Raw genomic sequence first — 13,812 nt, 5'->3', positions numbered from 1 at the left:
CCAAAATATTTAGCATGTTTTGTCATCGTAGCTTGTACCTCAATTGTTGTTCATATCCACGTTGTCCAAGTACAGATGAGGTCTCTGCAGAAACCAAATTATTTTCAGAAATGTGAGTAAAATTAAATGAAATATTCTTGGAGCCAGTGAGTCCATCAGACCAAATTCAGAAAATATGGCATCATTTCACTTCTGTTTAGTTTACTCCCATCCTGGATGGCTCTATGATCACAATTATGTTATTCGATCCCATAGTGACAAATGAGCTGAGGTAGTTTGGAGCCCCCATGTGGAGACCTGCCTCATACATTGAAAAACCTGCAGCTTAATGCGTTTAGCCTTTCAGATACTACAGAATGTGCAGAAACCAAGTCAGATCGACAAAATGAGCAGAAATGTTTTAGGAAAACTAATAAATCTCCTCTTTTTAATTTCATAAAACAAACCAACACATATCTGCATGATGGTGCTTTTTCAAAGATGCCATAACCTTTTATTGTGGGTACTGAGGATTTGACACAACACCTAAAAGCACAAGTCTAAATATAGATTGAAGGATTGAAGAAGGCACTCCTGCTGTTTTTTTTCACACCATGTGATTACAGCCTTTTTAATAAACACATGCAAATGATTGGATTACGCTGCAGATGCCAGCTGCTTCTACAGAGCTTCAAAAATCCAGTTTTACTCACAGCATACCTGCAACCTGGAATAACCTGCAGAACAATCTGAAGCGTGACTCATTTTCACCTTAGGGTAATTTCGATTTTAAACTTTTAATTTATGTCCTGCTGTTCTTATTTTAGTAGATTTGTTTTTAATTATAAATCATTTTTATGAGGGCTGCACAGTGATGTAGTGGTTAGCACTTTCGCCTTGCAGCAAGAAGGTCCCTGGTTCGCGTGCCGGCTTTCCGGATCTTTCTGCATGGAGTTTGCATGTTCTCCCTGTGCATGCGTGGGTTCTCTCCGGGTACTCCGGCTTCCTCCCACAGTCCAAAAATACGCTGAGGTTAATTGATCATTCTAAATTGCCCGTAGGTGTGAATGTGAGAGTGATTGTCTCTGTATGTAGCCCTGCGACAGACTGGTGACCTGTCTAGGGTGTCCCCTGCCTTCGCCTGAGTCAGCTGGGATAGACTCCAGCCCCCCCCCGCGACCCTAATGAGGATTAAGCGGTGTATAGATAATGGATGGATGGATCATTCTTAATGAATTTATTGTTTTACGTAGTTTAAAAAAAAAAAAAATTTCATCGCCTATCCAAGTTTGTACATCTTTTGTTAAGTTTCTTACTCAAGTATGCTGCAAAGAAGGCCTGCATAATTCAGTGTATTCCCAGTTTAAATCAAGGTTGAATAATAGGAATAAGTGCAAGAGTGACAAATCTAGGCTTTAAGACAACAGAATGCGAACATTCAGAATAAAACGTGAAAGATTTCCAAGTTTAATAAGTTGTTGATGAGCAGTTCTTACAGTTCTTCATGTCGTACATATTCACACCAAAAATTAACCCTTTAAGTGAAACCGATTGAGTTCAGAACACTGTACATTTGCATTTTTCTTTGTAGACAGTAAGGACCAATTAAATTCAATTAAATTCAGAACACTGAATGACAGTAAACAAACACGTGTGTAAAGAATTGTGCTTATGTGAGAAAAAGAGACACCATTGTAGAAATAACCATACCAAAGGTCATGCACTGATAAATTATATCAGCGTTAATTTGGCAGACTTGCACTAGCATTTGATCAGCCGTTATACATGTTGGGCTTCACTGTGGACACTCAAGATACTCCACACAGGGAGCATCTTTTTTATCACTCACTTGCCTCAGTGACTTGGACCAAAGCTTCTGAATTTTCTTTGGGCACCACACAAACTCGTCTTTACGATCATAGTTCAAAAAGGCGAACTTGATGAGGCTCCTGCGCTGTCTCTTAGCAAGGACGGCAAACAGGAAGTAGTTCAGGACACTGTCTTTAACATGTGGAAGTTCTCCGTGGACCAGAGTCTCCTCCAGGAAGAAGCGAACCAGAGGGGCCTGGTAGTGATGGTATCCCAGAGTTCCCAGGCACTTGAGGATGCGGGTGATGCGCAGGTTGTTGTGTGTGTGACTGTCGGCCGACAAGAAAATAAAAAGAAAATGTAGGAACCTAAATGCATTTATGATGTTTAACAATTAAAATACAATGACCTAAGTTCATGGTAAAATAAGGGTAATTTACACAGATTTAAGAGGAGTTAAAAGAAGTATTTACAGTTGGGTAGTAAGATAACTGTATTTCTTGTACTTGAGGTGTGTGGACGATTTAAAAATAATTTATTACTCCGCCAAGGAATGCTGCACAGTTATGTGGCAATCGGTGTACATGAATCCCTCTGTCCGTGCACATTACTCAAAAATGGATTAACAGATTTGGATTTTCACGGAAGCTCAGAAATGACACAAGGACCATCTCACTAAATTTGGCAGTGATGCAGCTTATAGTCAGATAAGATTTTCCCATTGCGAGATAGCAGCACGGCGTCACTGTAACTATGACGACAAGTGAACAGTGCCAGCTGCCTGCTGACGATCACATGATTGCGATCCTACTACAAATCAACCGCTGTGGACTTATCGGGAATTATCTGTCAGAAATGATACAAGGAACAATTGTTTAAATTGTGGGGGTGTTATCAATTCCGGTCGCCCCTACATATTTATGTCACGCGATTTGGTATCCGTGAATAACATATGCGTAGCACACGCCTGAGCTCAGCGCAAGGTCATTTTTTATAAAAGATTTCATCTGTCAAATGATACAAAGACTGAGCAGCCTTGGTGGAGGACTTTGTCTCTGAGTGCTTTTCTTGTATAATTTTGTAATAAGTGGAAATAGGTGGCTGAGATCAATGCATCCCAGTAACAGTGCACCTTTAACTGAGTCAGGGGCGCAGGGGTTGTGGCTGGTCGGCGGTCATTCATTGAGAGTGGAGCCACACAGTTTTCTGAACTCTGTTTCTTGCATTATTTTGACAAATTTGGAAAAGGAGAATCATTTTTATACACAGTATTTTTCTCCTGCGCGGGTTTAAGTGAACAGTTCAACTTATCAAGTGGTCCTGTGGACTGCAAAAGGGAGGAATTTACACATATACATATATACATAGAGTTTACTTGGAGATTAGTTAAGAATAATAATTTCTTATAATTCAGAGATTGTTCACCTGTCCAGGTTGTTGAATCTGGCCCTCCAGTTCCAGGCTCGTCTGACTTCTCCTGTTTTCTCATCACACAACTCAATGCCATAGAAATCCAACATGAGCTTGTATGACTTCAGCAGGTTTTCCTTTGCAGTGCTGCTTTTGAGAAATTCCTGAGGAGAATACAGAACTGCTGTAAGAATCTGCAAAGCACTTTCTAGTGAAATAACAACCAATTAATGTTTACATCAATTTCTTCCTTTGTCAGTGGAGTGGCCTCAAAGTTCATCCCTGGTTCTTGCAGCGGGAACAACCTGGGAGAGAAAAATGTTATTACAAACTGGACCTGAACACATTTTACATTACATTTATGATTATAGATTAACTTACCATTGAATGTAGGTGTGCACATACTCCAGGGTGTCATATTCTCCATACCACTCACGGTGGAAATCCTCTATGTGGACACCTGATAACAAATGCAAATTAGTACAAGTAAAAGTCAGTTTGAGTTAAGAAGATTTAAAATTGATGCAGTGATTAGTGTCCTGGTTGAACTGGACAATAATCAATTTTGGCACCAAAATGTTATATTTATATAGATAGATCTGTTCTCTTGTAAACTATTACTACTCCTTAGGCCTCTACAGTTATTCTAAAGATGCGAAAGATATGATCAGACCCATAACTCATAACAACAAACCTGTGATGTGGGCTGACAACCACTCATCCCTTTGTTTAAGGAGTCACAAGTCAAAACACAAGTCTCCAAAGCACATTTACACTGCAGTGACAAAACAGATTAGAGTAATTCACGTCCATAGACTGCATACACAGTGGCTGTAACAGACCTACCGTCCGGTAAAGTGCGTGCCTGTCCAATGTAGAAGTTCAGATTTGGCTTGTCGTCCTACACAAGAGAACAGAACTTTACTTAGAAACTCTTCTTTAAAAATTCAAAAATCACAGTTAAATGTGTGTGTGTACATACGGATGCTTGCTTTTTCCAGTGTTGGATCTTGGTTTGGTTCTGTATGGAAATATAACACAGCAATACTAGCATGGCTTATGCTGAAACATGACCAGTGTCTGTGTGTTTACATGTCAGTGTGTAACTTACAGGGTAGTTGTGTCTGTAGTTCTGCATGTCTCTTGCTGCATTTTCAAACCTGCTGAACTTGTACTGGACCACGGAAGAAATAAATAATAAATCAAGACTGATTTCGCAAATTTGCCCACATGAGACTAATATTAATTAACCCAAGAGGCACAGCTACAGCTTCAAAACAGGAAATGATGCCTGTGCAGTGAAATGAAACCCTCAGATTGTCAATGATCTTCTGATTTACTCACATATCTGGAGGCTGCTGGACGCCTGCTGCTCCTGAACGAGCTCTCCCGGTCCTGCTCGGTCTCCCAGGTGGAATCATATCCACAGTACAACTCATCCGTGGGCTCAACTCGGTACTCTCTGCTGTCAAACTCTTCCTCCTCCTCCTCCTCCTCCTCCTCCTCTTCTTCCTCCTCGTACTTCTGCCGCTTGCGGAAAGTCTCCGAGTCGAAGTTTGCGGCCCTTTTCCCTGAAGCAGCCTCATGTTGACCCTCACACTCGAACTCCAGCACCGGTTCGGGAAAACTCGGGGCTTCATTTTCTTCGCTTCTCTTATTCTTTCTCCAGGGTAATGCGAAAAGTCGAAGCAATGGGAAGACTATCGTGGTGACTAAGCGCCAGAAAAGAGTCAGCCTGCGCCACATCCACGGGTTGAGGCCTGACCAGACCATAGTCCATCCACCGAGACACCCACACAGTCCTAGTGGAACGACTGTTCACTTTCACTTTCTCTCAAGTTCTCTTTACACAGAAGCGAAACTTGGTGGACGAGCGACGCCCACAAACACGACAACAGGTTCAGGCAGCGGAAGGAACACGACACACTTCCTAGTTGATTTGTTTGGTTTGTGAGAGTGAATGTTTTAGACATTGTTTACAAACTTTAGTTAAGAAAAATATACTGAAACCAAATTGTAAAAATACTCGGTCACAAGTCAAAGTATTTGATTTAAATTTAGTAGGCCCATCTAATCTAATTATATTATATATATTATATTTTGGAAAAAAAAGCTGTACTCTTTATAGTCATCTTTACACCAGGTCTCTCAACCAGAACTTCTCTCTGAATACGATGTAGAGCAGGGGTGTCAAACATAAGGCCGGCGGACCAAAACCGGCCTGCCAGAGGGTCCAATCCGGTCCGCAGGATGACTTTGCAAAGTGTAAAAATTTCAAAGGTGAAAATGAATACTTGCTGTGAAAATATTTAAAGACATTGACATTGAACATGGTGTAATATAATGTCTGTCATCAGCTTCTGTATGATTGAATTTGGTTTGGTTGAACTCTATTGTTGATGTATGGCCACAACTTTTATGTATTTTTATGGATACATTTTAAACATTTACAAGGCAGTGGGAAAACTTATCCTTATTCCTTAATAGTTCCCACTTTAGTTTGTGTGGTGTGGTGTGTCAGGATTAGTACACAGATGTGGAAATGAATGGGAATTTAAAATCGTTGCTAGATCTTGACAAATTATAAAATACTATTTTGTTCAGTTCCAGATACCTGCGACTAAATGTTTGTAGACACACTGAGATCTGTAAATTGTAATACACAAATGATAAACTGAGGCATAAGATTGTTGCAATTTCACTTATTTTGCTTCAGAAATTACAGGTTGTTCATAATGTTTTGTACAAAGATAGCTCATTAAATGTGAACATTGACAGAATGTACTTTTTTGCACTGAAACAAAGGGAAACATTTGGAGTTGTTGTTATTTGTAGGTAATTATGTTATGATTCTATTGGTCCGGCCCACTTGAGATCAAACTGGACTGAATGAGGAACCTGAACTAAAATGAGTTTGACACCCCTGACGTAGAGGAACTGAACACCACGTCTGTGCCCTTTTGGCTAATAAGGCTCAAAGGATTGTTCACATTAGCTGTAAAGTTCAAACATGTTTCCTTCTGTCACACCGATGACCTGTCACCAAAGACTGCTAACTTCCTGTAATACTTCTACTCATTTAAGCTTAATAAACATCCAAACCAGGTAGCATTTTTTTGGACAAAAATATCCTGGCTGTCTGTGCTATATGATCATCATAACCACTGTCCTTATCTCCACTGATGCCACCGGCTCTTATCAGTGTAAAGATAGCATTATGTTTGCAGTATATTTCCCCACCTCATTTTCTACGGGAATGGCACTTGGACCGATGAGTGTGTCGACTCCAGTCAGTGAACATCCTGCTCTTAATGTCTTCCTGTGGAAGATAAAGAGAGGCATGAACTGTCCTGTAGAGCAGAGAGATATGAGATAGATAACACAAGACCATTACTTTGTGGATAGAGTTGTTAAACCGCAAGATCCTTTACGTAAAAGTCACCTGTTTTTCACAGTATTTGCTCCCTGTGCAGATGAATTAATGCCTCTATTTATGACTGTATAAAATAGTTTTGTGCTTTATTTGGTTGTGAAATTTACAAAAGGAATTGATCTCGAGTAACACTGATATAGGCACTGTGTGTACTCATATATTGTTCTCTTGCGAGGTTATTATCTCTCAGGGACTCCTTCCACAAGTAGATAATTGCTCTTACTGCCGGTGGAGAAAATCAAGGCTTGTCTGAATGCGCCACTGTTAACATCTGCTCAGCAATAGATTCATTTGTGCTTACTAAAGCAGGTTAAGGCCCTTCACTGTCTCTGGAAGATAAAAACACAGCGTACAGATAGCCATATGTTCTGTGGGGAATGGAGGCAATAAATGTGGATTTTAATGACAGATCTCAGGCTCTTTATGGCCTGCTTTAGTGCATGAATAGTTTCCACAAATTGGAATGCCCTCCTGAAATAGATGGGAACTTCGTGCAGAATATGAAGCTGAAATAACTTGCAGCGTGGAGCTATACAGCAGCGAGACTATTTTCTGGTTGCACTGCCGTGAACCCAATTAGCATGACAGTGAGCAAAAACCCAGCAGATGCTGCAGGAAAGCCTCAGCGAGGCTCCACCATCGAGGCCCCTGTGCTGCTGCACTGGTACATAACACAAATCATCTCCGCTGTCTCTCACTGGGCCTCTACGTTGGACTTAGTTAATGGCAACGGCTCAGTGGTGGATCACTCAGTGACTCAGTGTGCTTGATAAAGGTCAGCGCTGCCACCAGCTAATGCTTCATCGCTCAGAGTAATACTTTAGCCGAGCCGAGTGTGAATACTCTGCACATGAACGCTTCACAGGGCAAAATAATCAGGGGAGTAGAGTCTGGAAAGGCCAGCTGTTTTTCTGCTGTGCATCTGAGGCAGCCACACCACATACAAACACTCTGACAGTTGTGTATCCCAAACCTCTCCAAACACAGGGTCAGTCGCTAACAGCCTGAAGAATGGCTGCAGCTTGAACACTTCACAAAATAGGGGGTGATATTTAAAAAACGGAACGTGTTTTTTCTTTTCATTTGACAACCTTGTGAATTGACAGGAAAAGCAATGCACTTAACGGGAAGCTAAAATCCTTTTATGCCTGTATCGTGGCTGCAGTTAAATATAATTTTACTCCCCCATTCATTTTTGTAAAGATAAGCTCTGCATGAATTCAGATGCATCATTTGTCCAACACAGAATATTAAATATCAAGATTCCCTTTTTTTATGAATGTTTTATAAATGTATGCATTAGAAAAATGTGTTATAGTTTTTATCTACACTTTTAAAAAAAGCATGTTCTGGGAAATGGGATGCCAAGAAATACTGTAAAATAGACAAAAAAAATAACCATCTAAGAAAAATATAGTAATTTTCCTCTTTTAAAATATAGTTTCTAGCTTTAATTTTATGTGATCATGTGTATATTCTTCAACATTGCTACTGAGAAAACGTTTATAGTTATACAGGTTGTCACGTTTTTATTTAAATTGTTAAAAAAAATTCTGATTGTTGAAAACATTTACAGTATTACACTTAAATGTGACAGTTTTATCTATTAAATAAAAAGGATTTTTTTGTGAAATTATGTTAGATTATTTCATTGTAAGAGTCTTCTGAGAACAGCAAAATTCATTTTTTTCTTAAGAAATTCTAAATTTATGGTTACTCAAAAATTACACATTTTAATATTATTTTACATTAGACATGAGGTGTAAATTTACACCTACAATAATTGCACATTTTTTACAGTGCATTTCCATTACCGGTAGTTTAAAGATGTGTTATATGACATCTAAAAAATACTCTTTAAAAATGCTTTGAACAATATTTTCAAAATTCAATGAGTTTTTTCATCTATAAAAGTTGTTGTATTTCTCAAAAACACAATAAAATGGAAAATAAACAGAAAGTATTCTATAAAACTACACATTTTTCTCCTTACATAGCATTTCCACTAGTGTAAAGATGTGTTACATGACATTTAAAAGTACTCTTTAGAATACTCTTTAAAATGCTTTGGACAATAATTTTATAATTCAATGAGTTTTTTTTCCATCTATAAAAATTTATGTATTATGAATTTACTGTAAGAGTCTTCTGAGATTAGCAAAATTCAATTTTCTTTAAAAAAAAAAAAAAAAAAAAGCATTTATGGTTACTAAAAAATCACAGATTTTAATGTTATTTTACATTAGACATAGGATGTAAATCCACTCTCTAGTATTGTAATTTGATTTATTTCTTAATGCATTTCAAAAATATGGGAAAAAAAATAGGGAAAATAAAATTCTGTAAAGTTTCCAGTGATTTAAAAGTATGTGATGATATCCTTAAATACTCTTTAGAATTCTCTTTTTAAAAATTTTCAAGAAATGTAAAATCTATGGTTACTAAAAAATCACAGATTTTAATGTTATTTTACATTAGACATGATATGTGAATTCACACTGTAGTTTTGTAAATTTATTCATATTTTCATATATGTAAAAAATGTATCTGTATATATATATATTTTTTCTTTAAATCCAGACTCTGCCAACATAGAAATACTGTTTGAAATTTAACTGCTGGGGACAAAAGGTCTCCTCCTTGACTGAGGCTCATCTTTCTGCAGCATCACAGTGAAGGAACACTAAGTGGAGGAGACTTTAATGAAGTGACCCCTGCAGACAGAATGAGGGCAGGTGTGAGTGAGTGCACCTGTGGAAACCTTCACATATTCTCTGTAGGTTGAGTAAATAGAGCCATGTGAGCATCTTTAAGTAGACTAGACAAACATCCTGTGGAAAGTCGAGGTGCTGCCAGCTGGTCAGCTCAAGTAACTTCCATATGTTTGGTTCCTTTTGGCCTGATGACACGTTAAAACCACAGGCTACAGTTTCAGCCCATTTAGACCTGCAGTGTAATCCAAGAGCACCTGAACACACCATGAGATCAGCCCGTGAATGATCCTCTGCGCTCCATCCCTCCATCCCTCGTTGAGGATGAAGGTGCAGAACATCAGGACCGTCTCTCTCATCCTCTCCATCGTCTTCTACCTGCTCATAGGAGCCGCCGTGTTCGACGCGCTGGAGTCGGAAAGTGAGAGCTCCAGAAAGAAGGCGCTGGAGCAGAGGCTGAACGAGCTGAAGAAGAAGTACGGCTTCAGCGAGGGTGATTACCGGGAAATAGAGAGAGTTATCCTGCAGTCGGAGCCGCACCGAGCCGGGAGGCAGTGGAAGTTCGCCGGGTCTTTCTATTTCGCCATCACCGTGATAACCACGATTGGCAAGTAGACTGAAAGTCAATTTAAATGAATTCGGCTTAGAAATATAAACCCCTCTTCTGCCTTAAAAGTGTGACTTAACTGCACTTTGGTTCATTAAGTAGTTCAAAGTCATTTTATGAGATGTGAAAATGTAAAACTAGCTGAGTGAAATTAACTGAACTTAATAAAAAAAAAAAAAAAAAAACAAGTCCAATACACTTAAGATATTGAGTTGAATGAACCAGTAAGACTGGTTATTATTTGACATTTTTGAAGTTTAATGAGTTTTTTCTTTATTCATCATCAAGAACTTATAGTCTCGGCTGTTGAGTCAGTCCAAAGACAATCTATAGGCCTATATGCACATTTATTCTAATTCTAGAAAAATACTTACAGTATTAAACTTAAATGTAACAGTTCTATTAAATGAAATGAAATTTTTGTGAAATTATGACATTGGAAGGCGATACCATACATTCATTATTTCACAAATATTTCATTTGTTTTATCTCTTGAATGAAAAGGAAATATTTGTGAAATTCTGAATACGTGGTAATGTCTTCTGATGTCAACAAAATTAATTTTTCCCTAAATATAATATTTATGATTACTCAAAGGTTGCACATTTAAATATTATTTTATTTTACACATAGCATGTAAATTCACAGTCTGTTTTTAATGTTTAATATCTTGCTATGAAAATAAACAACCGTAATTTAACATATATTAAAGACAGTAGGTTTCCACCATGTCTGTTTTCTCAAACAACTAAAAGACTCTTTTTTTTCTGCAGCCTGTTTGTTGGTTAGCTTTCTAGTCTTACTTTTGCAATTTCCTTAAAGCTGGATAAAGTTTGTGTCCTATTTGCTGACCATTTAGCTCTGTTTTTCATAAGCCCTTGAGAATAAAAATCTTTCTCTTTAGCTGCAAAATAGTTGATTTCTTTACCATTTAGTGCTGTACAAGTGGTGAACATGAGTATTATCAAAGCCAGTGCTGGGGTTGTTACTTCAAAAAGCAATGACTCAGACACTATTTGCTACTTGCACATTTACTCATTATAGGAGGCAATCCATTACACTACTTGTTATATTACTTTAGTCATGTAATTGCCACTTAATATATCGTCAAACCTTCAAAAAGCCTACATATCAGCATTAGTCTCAGTTCTACACAAGATCTTTCCTCTATGCATTCTGGCAGCCATAATGTAAAGCAAAGTTGATGAAAACCTCTTCAGAAGCCTCAAAATGAAAGTAGTCACTGTCAGTGATTAGTAGTTATAATGTGAGTTTTGAGTTAAGGAAAAATAATGCATTACATTACAGCTCTACACGCAAATTAAATGTAATTACAGTACTGTAGAGCTGAGGTAAACTGCAGAGTCAGATGATAATTCTAGGAACACAAACACTGATTAGTGCAACTTTGATTAACTGACTTTGACTAATACTGTCATAAATGACGTTCTGTGACCTGCAATATACTGTGACTTTGTAGGTTATGGCCACGCTGTTCCACGCACTGATGCTGGCAAGGCCTTCTGTATGTTTTATGCAGTCGTGGGCATCCCTCTGACACTGGTCATGTTCCAGAGCCTGGGCGAGAGGATCAACACTCTGGTCCGATATCTCCTGCATAGAGCCAAGCAGGGCCTGGGCTTCCAGGAGACGGAGGTGTCCATGGGGAACATGGTCCTCGTGGGTCTGCTGTCCTGCGCGAGCACCCTGTGTATTGGAGCTGCAGCCTTCTCCCATTTCGAGGACTGGACCTTCTTCAACGCCTGCTACTACTGCTTCATCACTCTCACCACCATCGGCTTTGGGGATTTTGTAGCCCTGCAGAAGAAAGATGCCCTCCAGAAGCGGCCCCCCTACGTGGCCTTTAGCTTCATGTACATTTTAGTCGGGCTGACAGTCGTTGGAGCTTTTCTCAACCTGGTGGTGTTGAGGTTTATTGCTGTGAACTCAGATCAGCCCGAGGCGGGGCCAGAAGAGCAAGGATCGCAGCCTAAAGACACGCAGGAGGACGGGGAGGCGCTGGATTCAGGAGCAGAAAGTCCTGAGGCTGGACGTAAAGACAGCGAAGACGGACACAGCAGCCGGTGTAACCTTTCTCTTCCTATGGAGGGCGGCACCAGCTTCACCAGCCTCCTCCCTTCTCCTGCAGAGGAGCACAGTCTGATCACATCTGAGCACTGTGAGCTGCCTGAACCCAGCAGAGTCAGTGCCTTGCTCTGCTGCATGTGCTGCGGCCTGGACGTTTACGACAGCTCCCTGGAGTCTCAACATGACCCAACAAGCGGCCACAGCAACCCGGTGTTTTACAACTCCATCTCCTACAGGGTGGACCAGGCCTCCTGCAGCTCCTGCACAGCGTCCTCACCGGCCACCCCCAGCAGTGTGACTCTCTGTCTGGGCAAGAACATCCATCACACCAGGCGGAAGTCATTCTGATGCTGTAATTTTGTTTGTTTGGGACTCTTTTTTTTTTTTTGGCAGCACATTGCCTCACAGTTTCCTATATGTAGCACTACAATAACTAGTACTATCAGGTAAAATGTAGCATATTTTAACATTCATATACAGTTTATAATGTATTTTTTTACATTGAAGATTACTGCTCAACTAAAAATATTGAAAGAACTAATTAAATCCACTTTACTGCTCCAAAAGTTAGTGTGTGATCAGCCAGCAGCAAATGTCACATGTGCCTGAGAAAGGAGGAGATGTCTGCAAGAATATTTTAGCTGTCAGACTTTCTGCAGCGTTGTCACCTGTGACCTTCAGTTATTTCCAGTCAGTAATCATCGCTGTTTTCTACTAGGAACGTTCACTCTGTCGCTCTGGCTGGTTCCCTAGGTAACGTTTTCATCTTCGTTGCTCGGTGTTGCGGAAACTGGAGACAGACACGTACAGTACAGCGAGCGGTGATTGTCTGAAGGCAGCATCCAGTCAAAACCGTGATTTACTCACTGCGTCATCTGTGATAAATGAGTGTGTCAACAGACAATGGAAAATGAGCAACGGCACTAAAATGGTGGCAAATTAGAAATGTCCCCAAATGAGTTTTTAATTGCCCTCTGAGATGTGTGGTTGAATCACACATTGCAAATTAGGCCTCTAAATACAAACCACTGAGACAGAGGAAAAATGTCTTTAATGCCATTTTTTACACATCTGGAATAAAAAAAAGTTTTGTTTGTTTGATGTAAAGCTACTAAGGCCTTAAGTTACCATAAGTGACCACTGATTTTTATACATAAAGTTCATCTTTTCATCTTGAATAATAGTCGTCTGCCTGAGAAAACCGTTATTTAATGTTGTCTGTTACTTAGAAGAGGCTTTCCACAGTCTAAAATGTAACCCTGTGATGCAAACTGGAGGCTGGAAAAGATGAGCATCTACCAGGAAGTGAGGGTTAAACAAAATGATGGTGCTGATTCATTGTTAGTAGCAGAATGTAAATATTAACATTTATTCAAATACTGTGCAAGCACAAGTTTGAGGTACTTGAGCTTGATTTGAGTTTATCTTCTACTTCTCTAAATTCTGAAAACAAAGAGTGTTCTATTTACCACAATACATTTTTTAAAAATTAATTATCAGTAACTTTGCAGATTTTTCCACCACTGATTGTAGTAAAGTTAGGCTCTGGTGTTTTTGCTGTTTAATCCATTCTAGAGACTTAATTAAAATCAGGAAAACTCAGCATGTCTTGCTTCAATTTTGATCATTCTGCTTTTAATCTGTCTCCTTTGAGTCCCTCAGCTTTGTACAAGCTCAGTACTAAAATGTGATTTCAACAAAAAACATGATGAAAAAGGAGTGCATTGTTTCATAATGTGATACCCAATCTGTAAAACAAGTCCTAACATGTAGTC

General features: G+C 39.2%; 2 protein-coding genes across 2 annotated transcripts; one reads left to right on the top strand and one right to left on the bottom strand.

The window, feature by feature from the left end:
- Positions 1–1,416: 1,416 nt before the first annotated feature.
- LOC111579943 (opioid growth factor receptor-like) lies at positions 1,417–5,091 on the bottom strand. Its single transcript, XM_023287481.3, has 8 exons — positions 4,543–5,091; positions 4,310–4,372; positions 4,181–4,219; positions 4,045–4,099; positions 3,580–3,658; positions 3,437–3,503; positions 3,214–3,362; positions 1,417–2,117 (listed from the first exon to the last, which is right to left on the bottom strand). The coding sequence occupies exons 1-8, from the start codon at positions 4,969–4,971 to the stop codon at positions 1,775–1,777; spliced, it is 1,224 nt and encodes a 407-aa protein (XP_023143249.1). The 5' UTR covers positions 4,972–5,091; the 3' UTR covers positions 1,417–1,774.
- Positions 5,092–9,593: 4,502 nt separating this feature from the next.
- On the top strand, positions 9,594–13,531 carry LOC111579935 (potassium channel subfamily K member 15-like). The gene is made up of 2 exons (XM_023287466.2): positions 9,594–9,949; positions 11,430–13,531. Exons 1-2 carry the CDS (start codon positions 9,628–9,630, stop codon positions 12,383–12,385), a joined length of 1,278 nt encoding a protein of 425 aa, XP_023143234.2. The 5' UTR covers positions 9,594–9,627; the 3' UTR covers positions 12,386–13,531.
- The last annotated feature ends 281 nt before the right edge of the window (positions 13,532–13,812 follow it).

This window comes from Amphiprion ocellaris, chromosome 5, assembly GCF_022539595.1.
Source record: "Amphiprion ocellaris isolate individual 3 ecotype Okinawa chromosome 5, ASM2253959v1, whole genome shotgun sequence".
Classification (NCBI taxonomy): domain Eukaryota; kingdom Metazoa; phylum Chordata; class Actinopteri; family Pomacentridae; genus Amphiprion; species Amphiprion ocellaris.
Note: the sequence above shows the minus strand (reverse complement) of the source record. Positions and strands in the feature narration are given on the sequence as shown.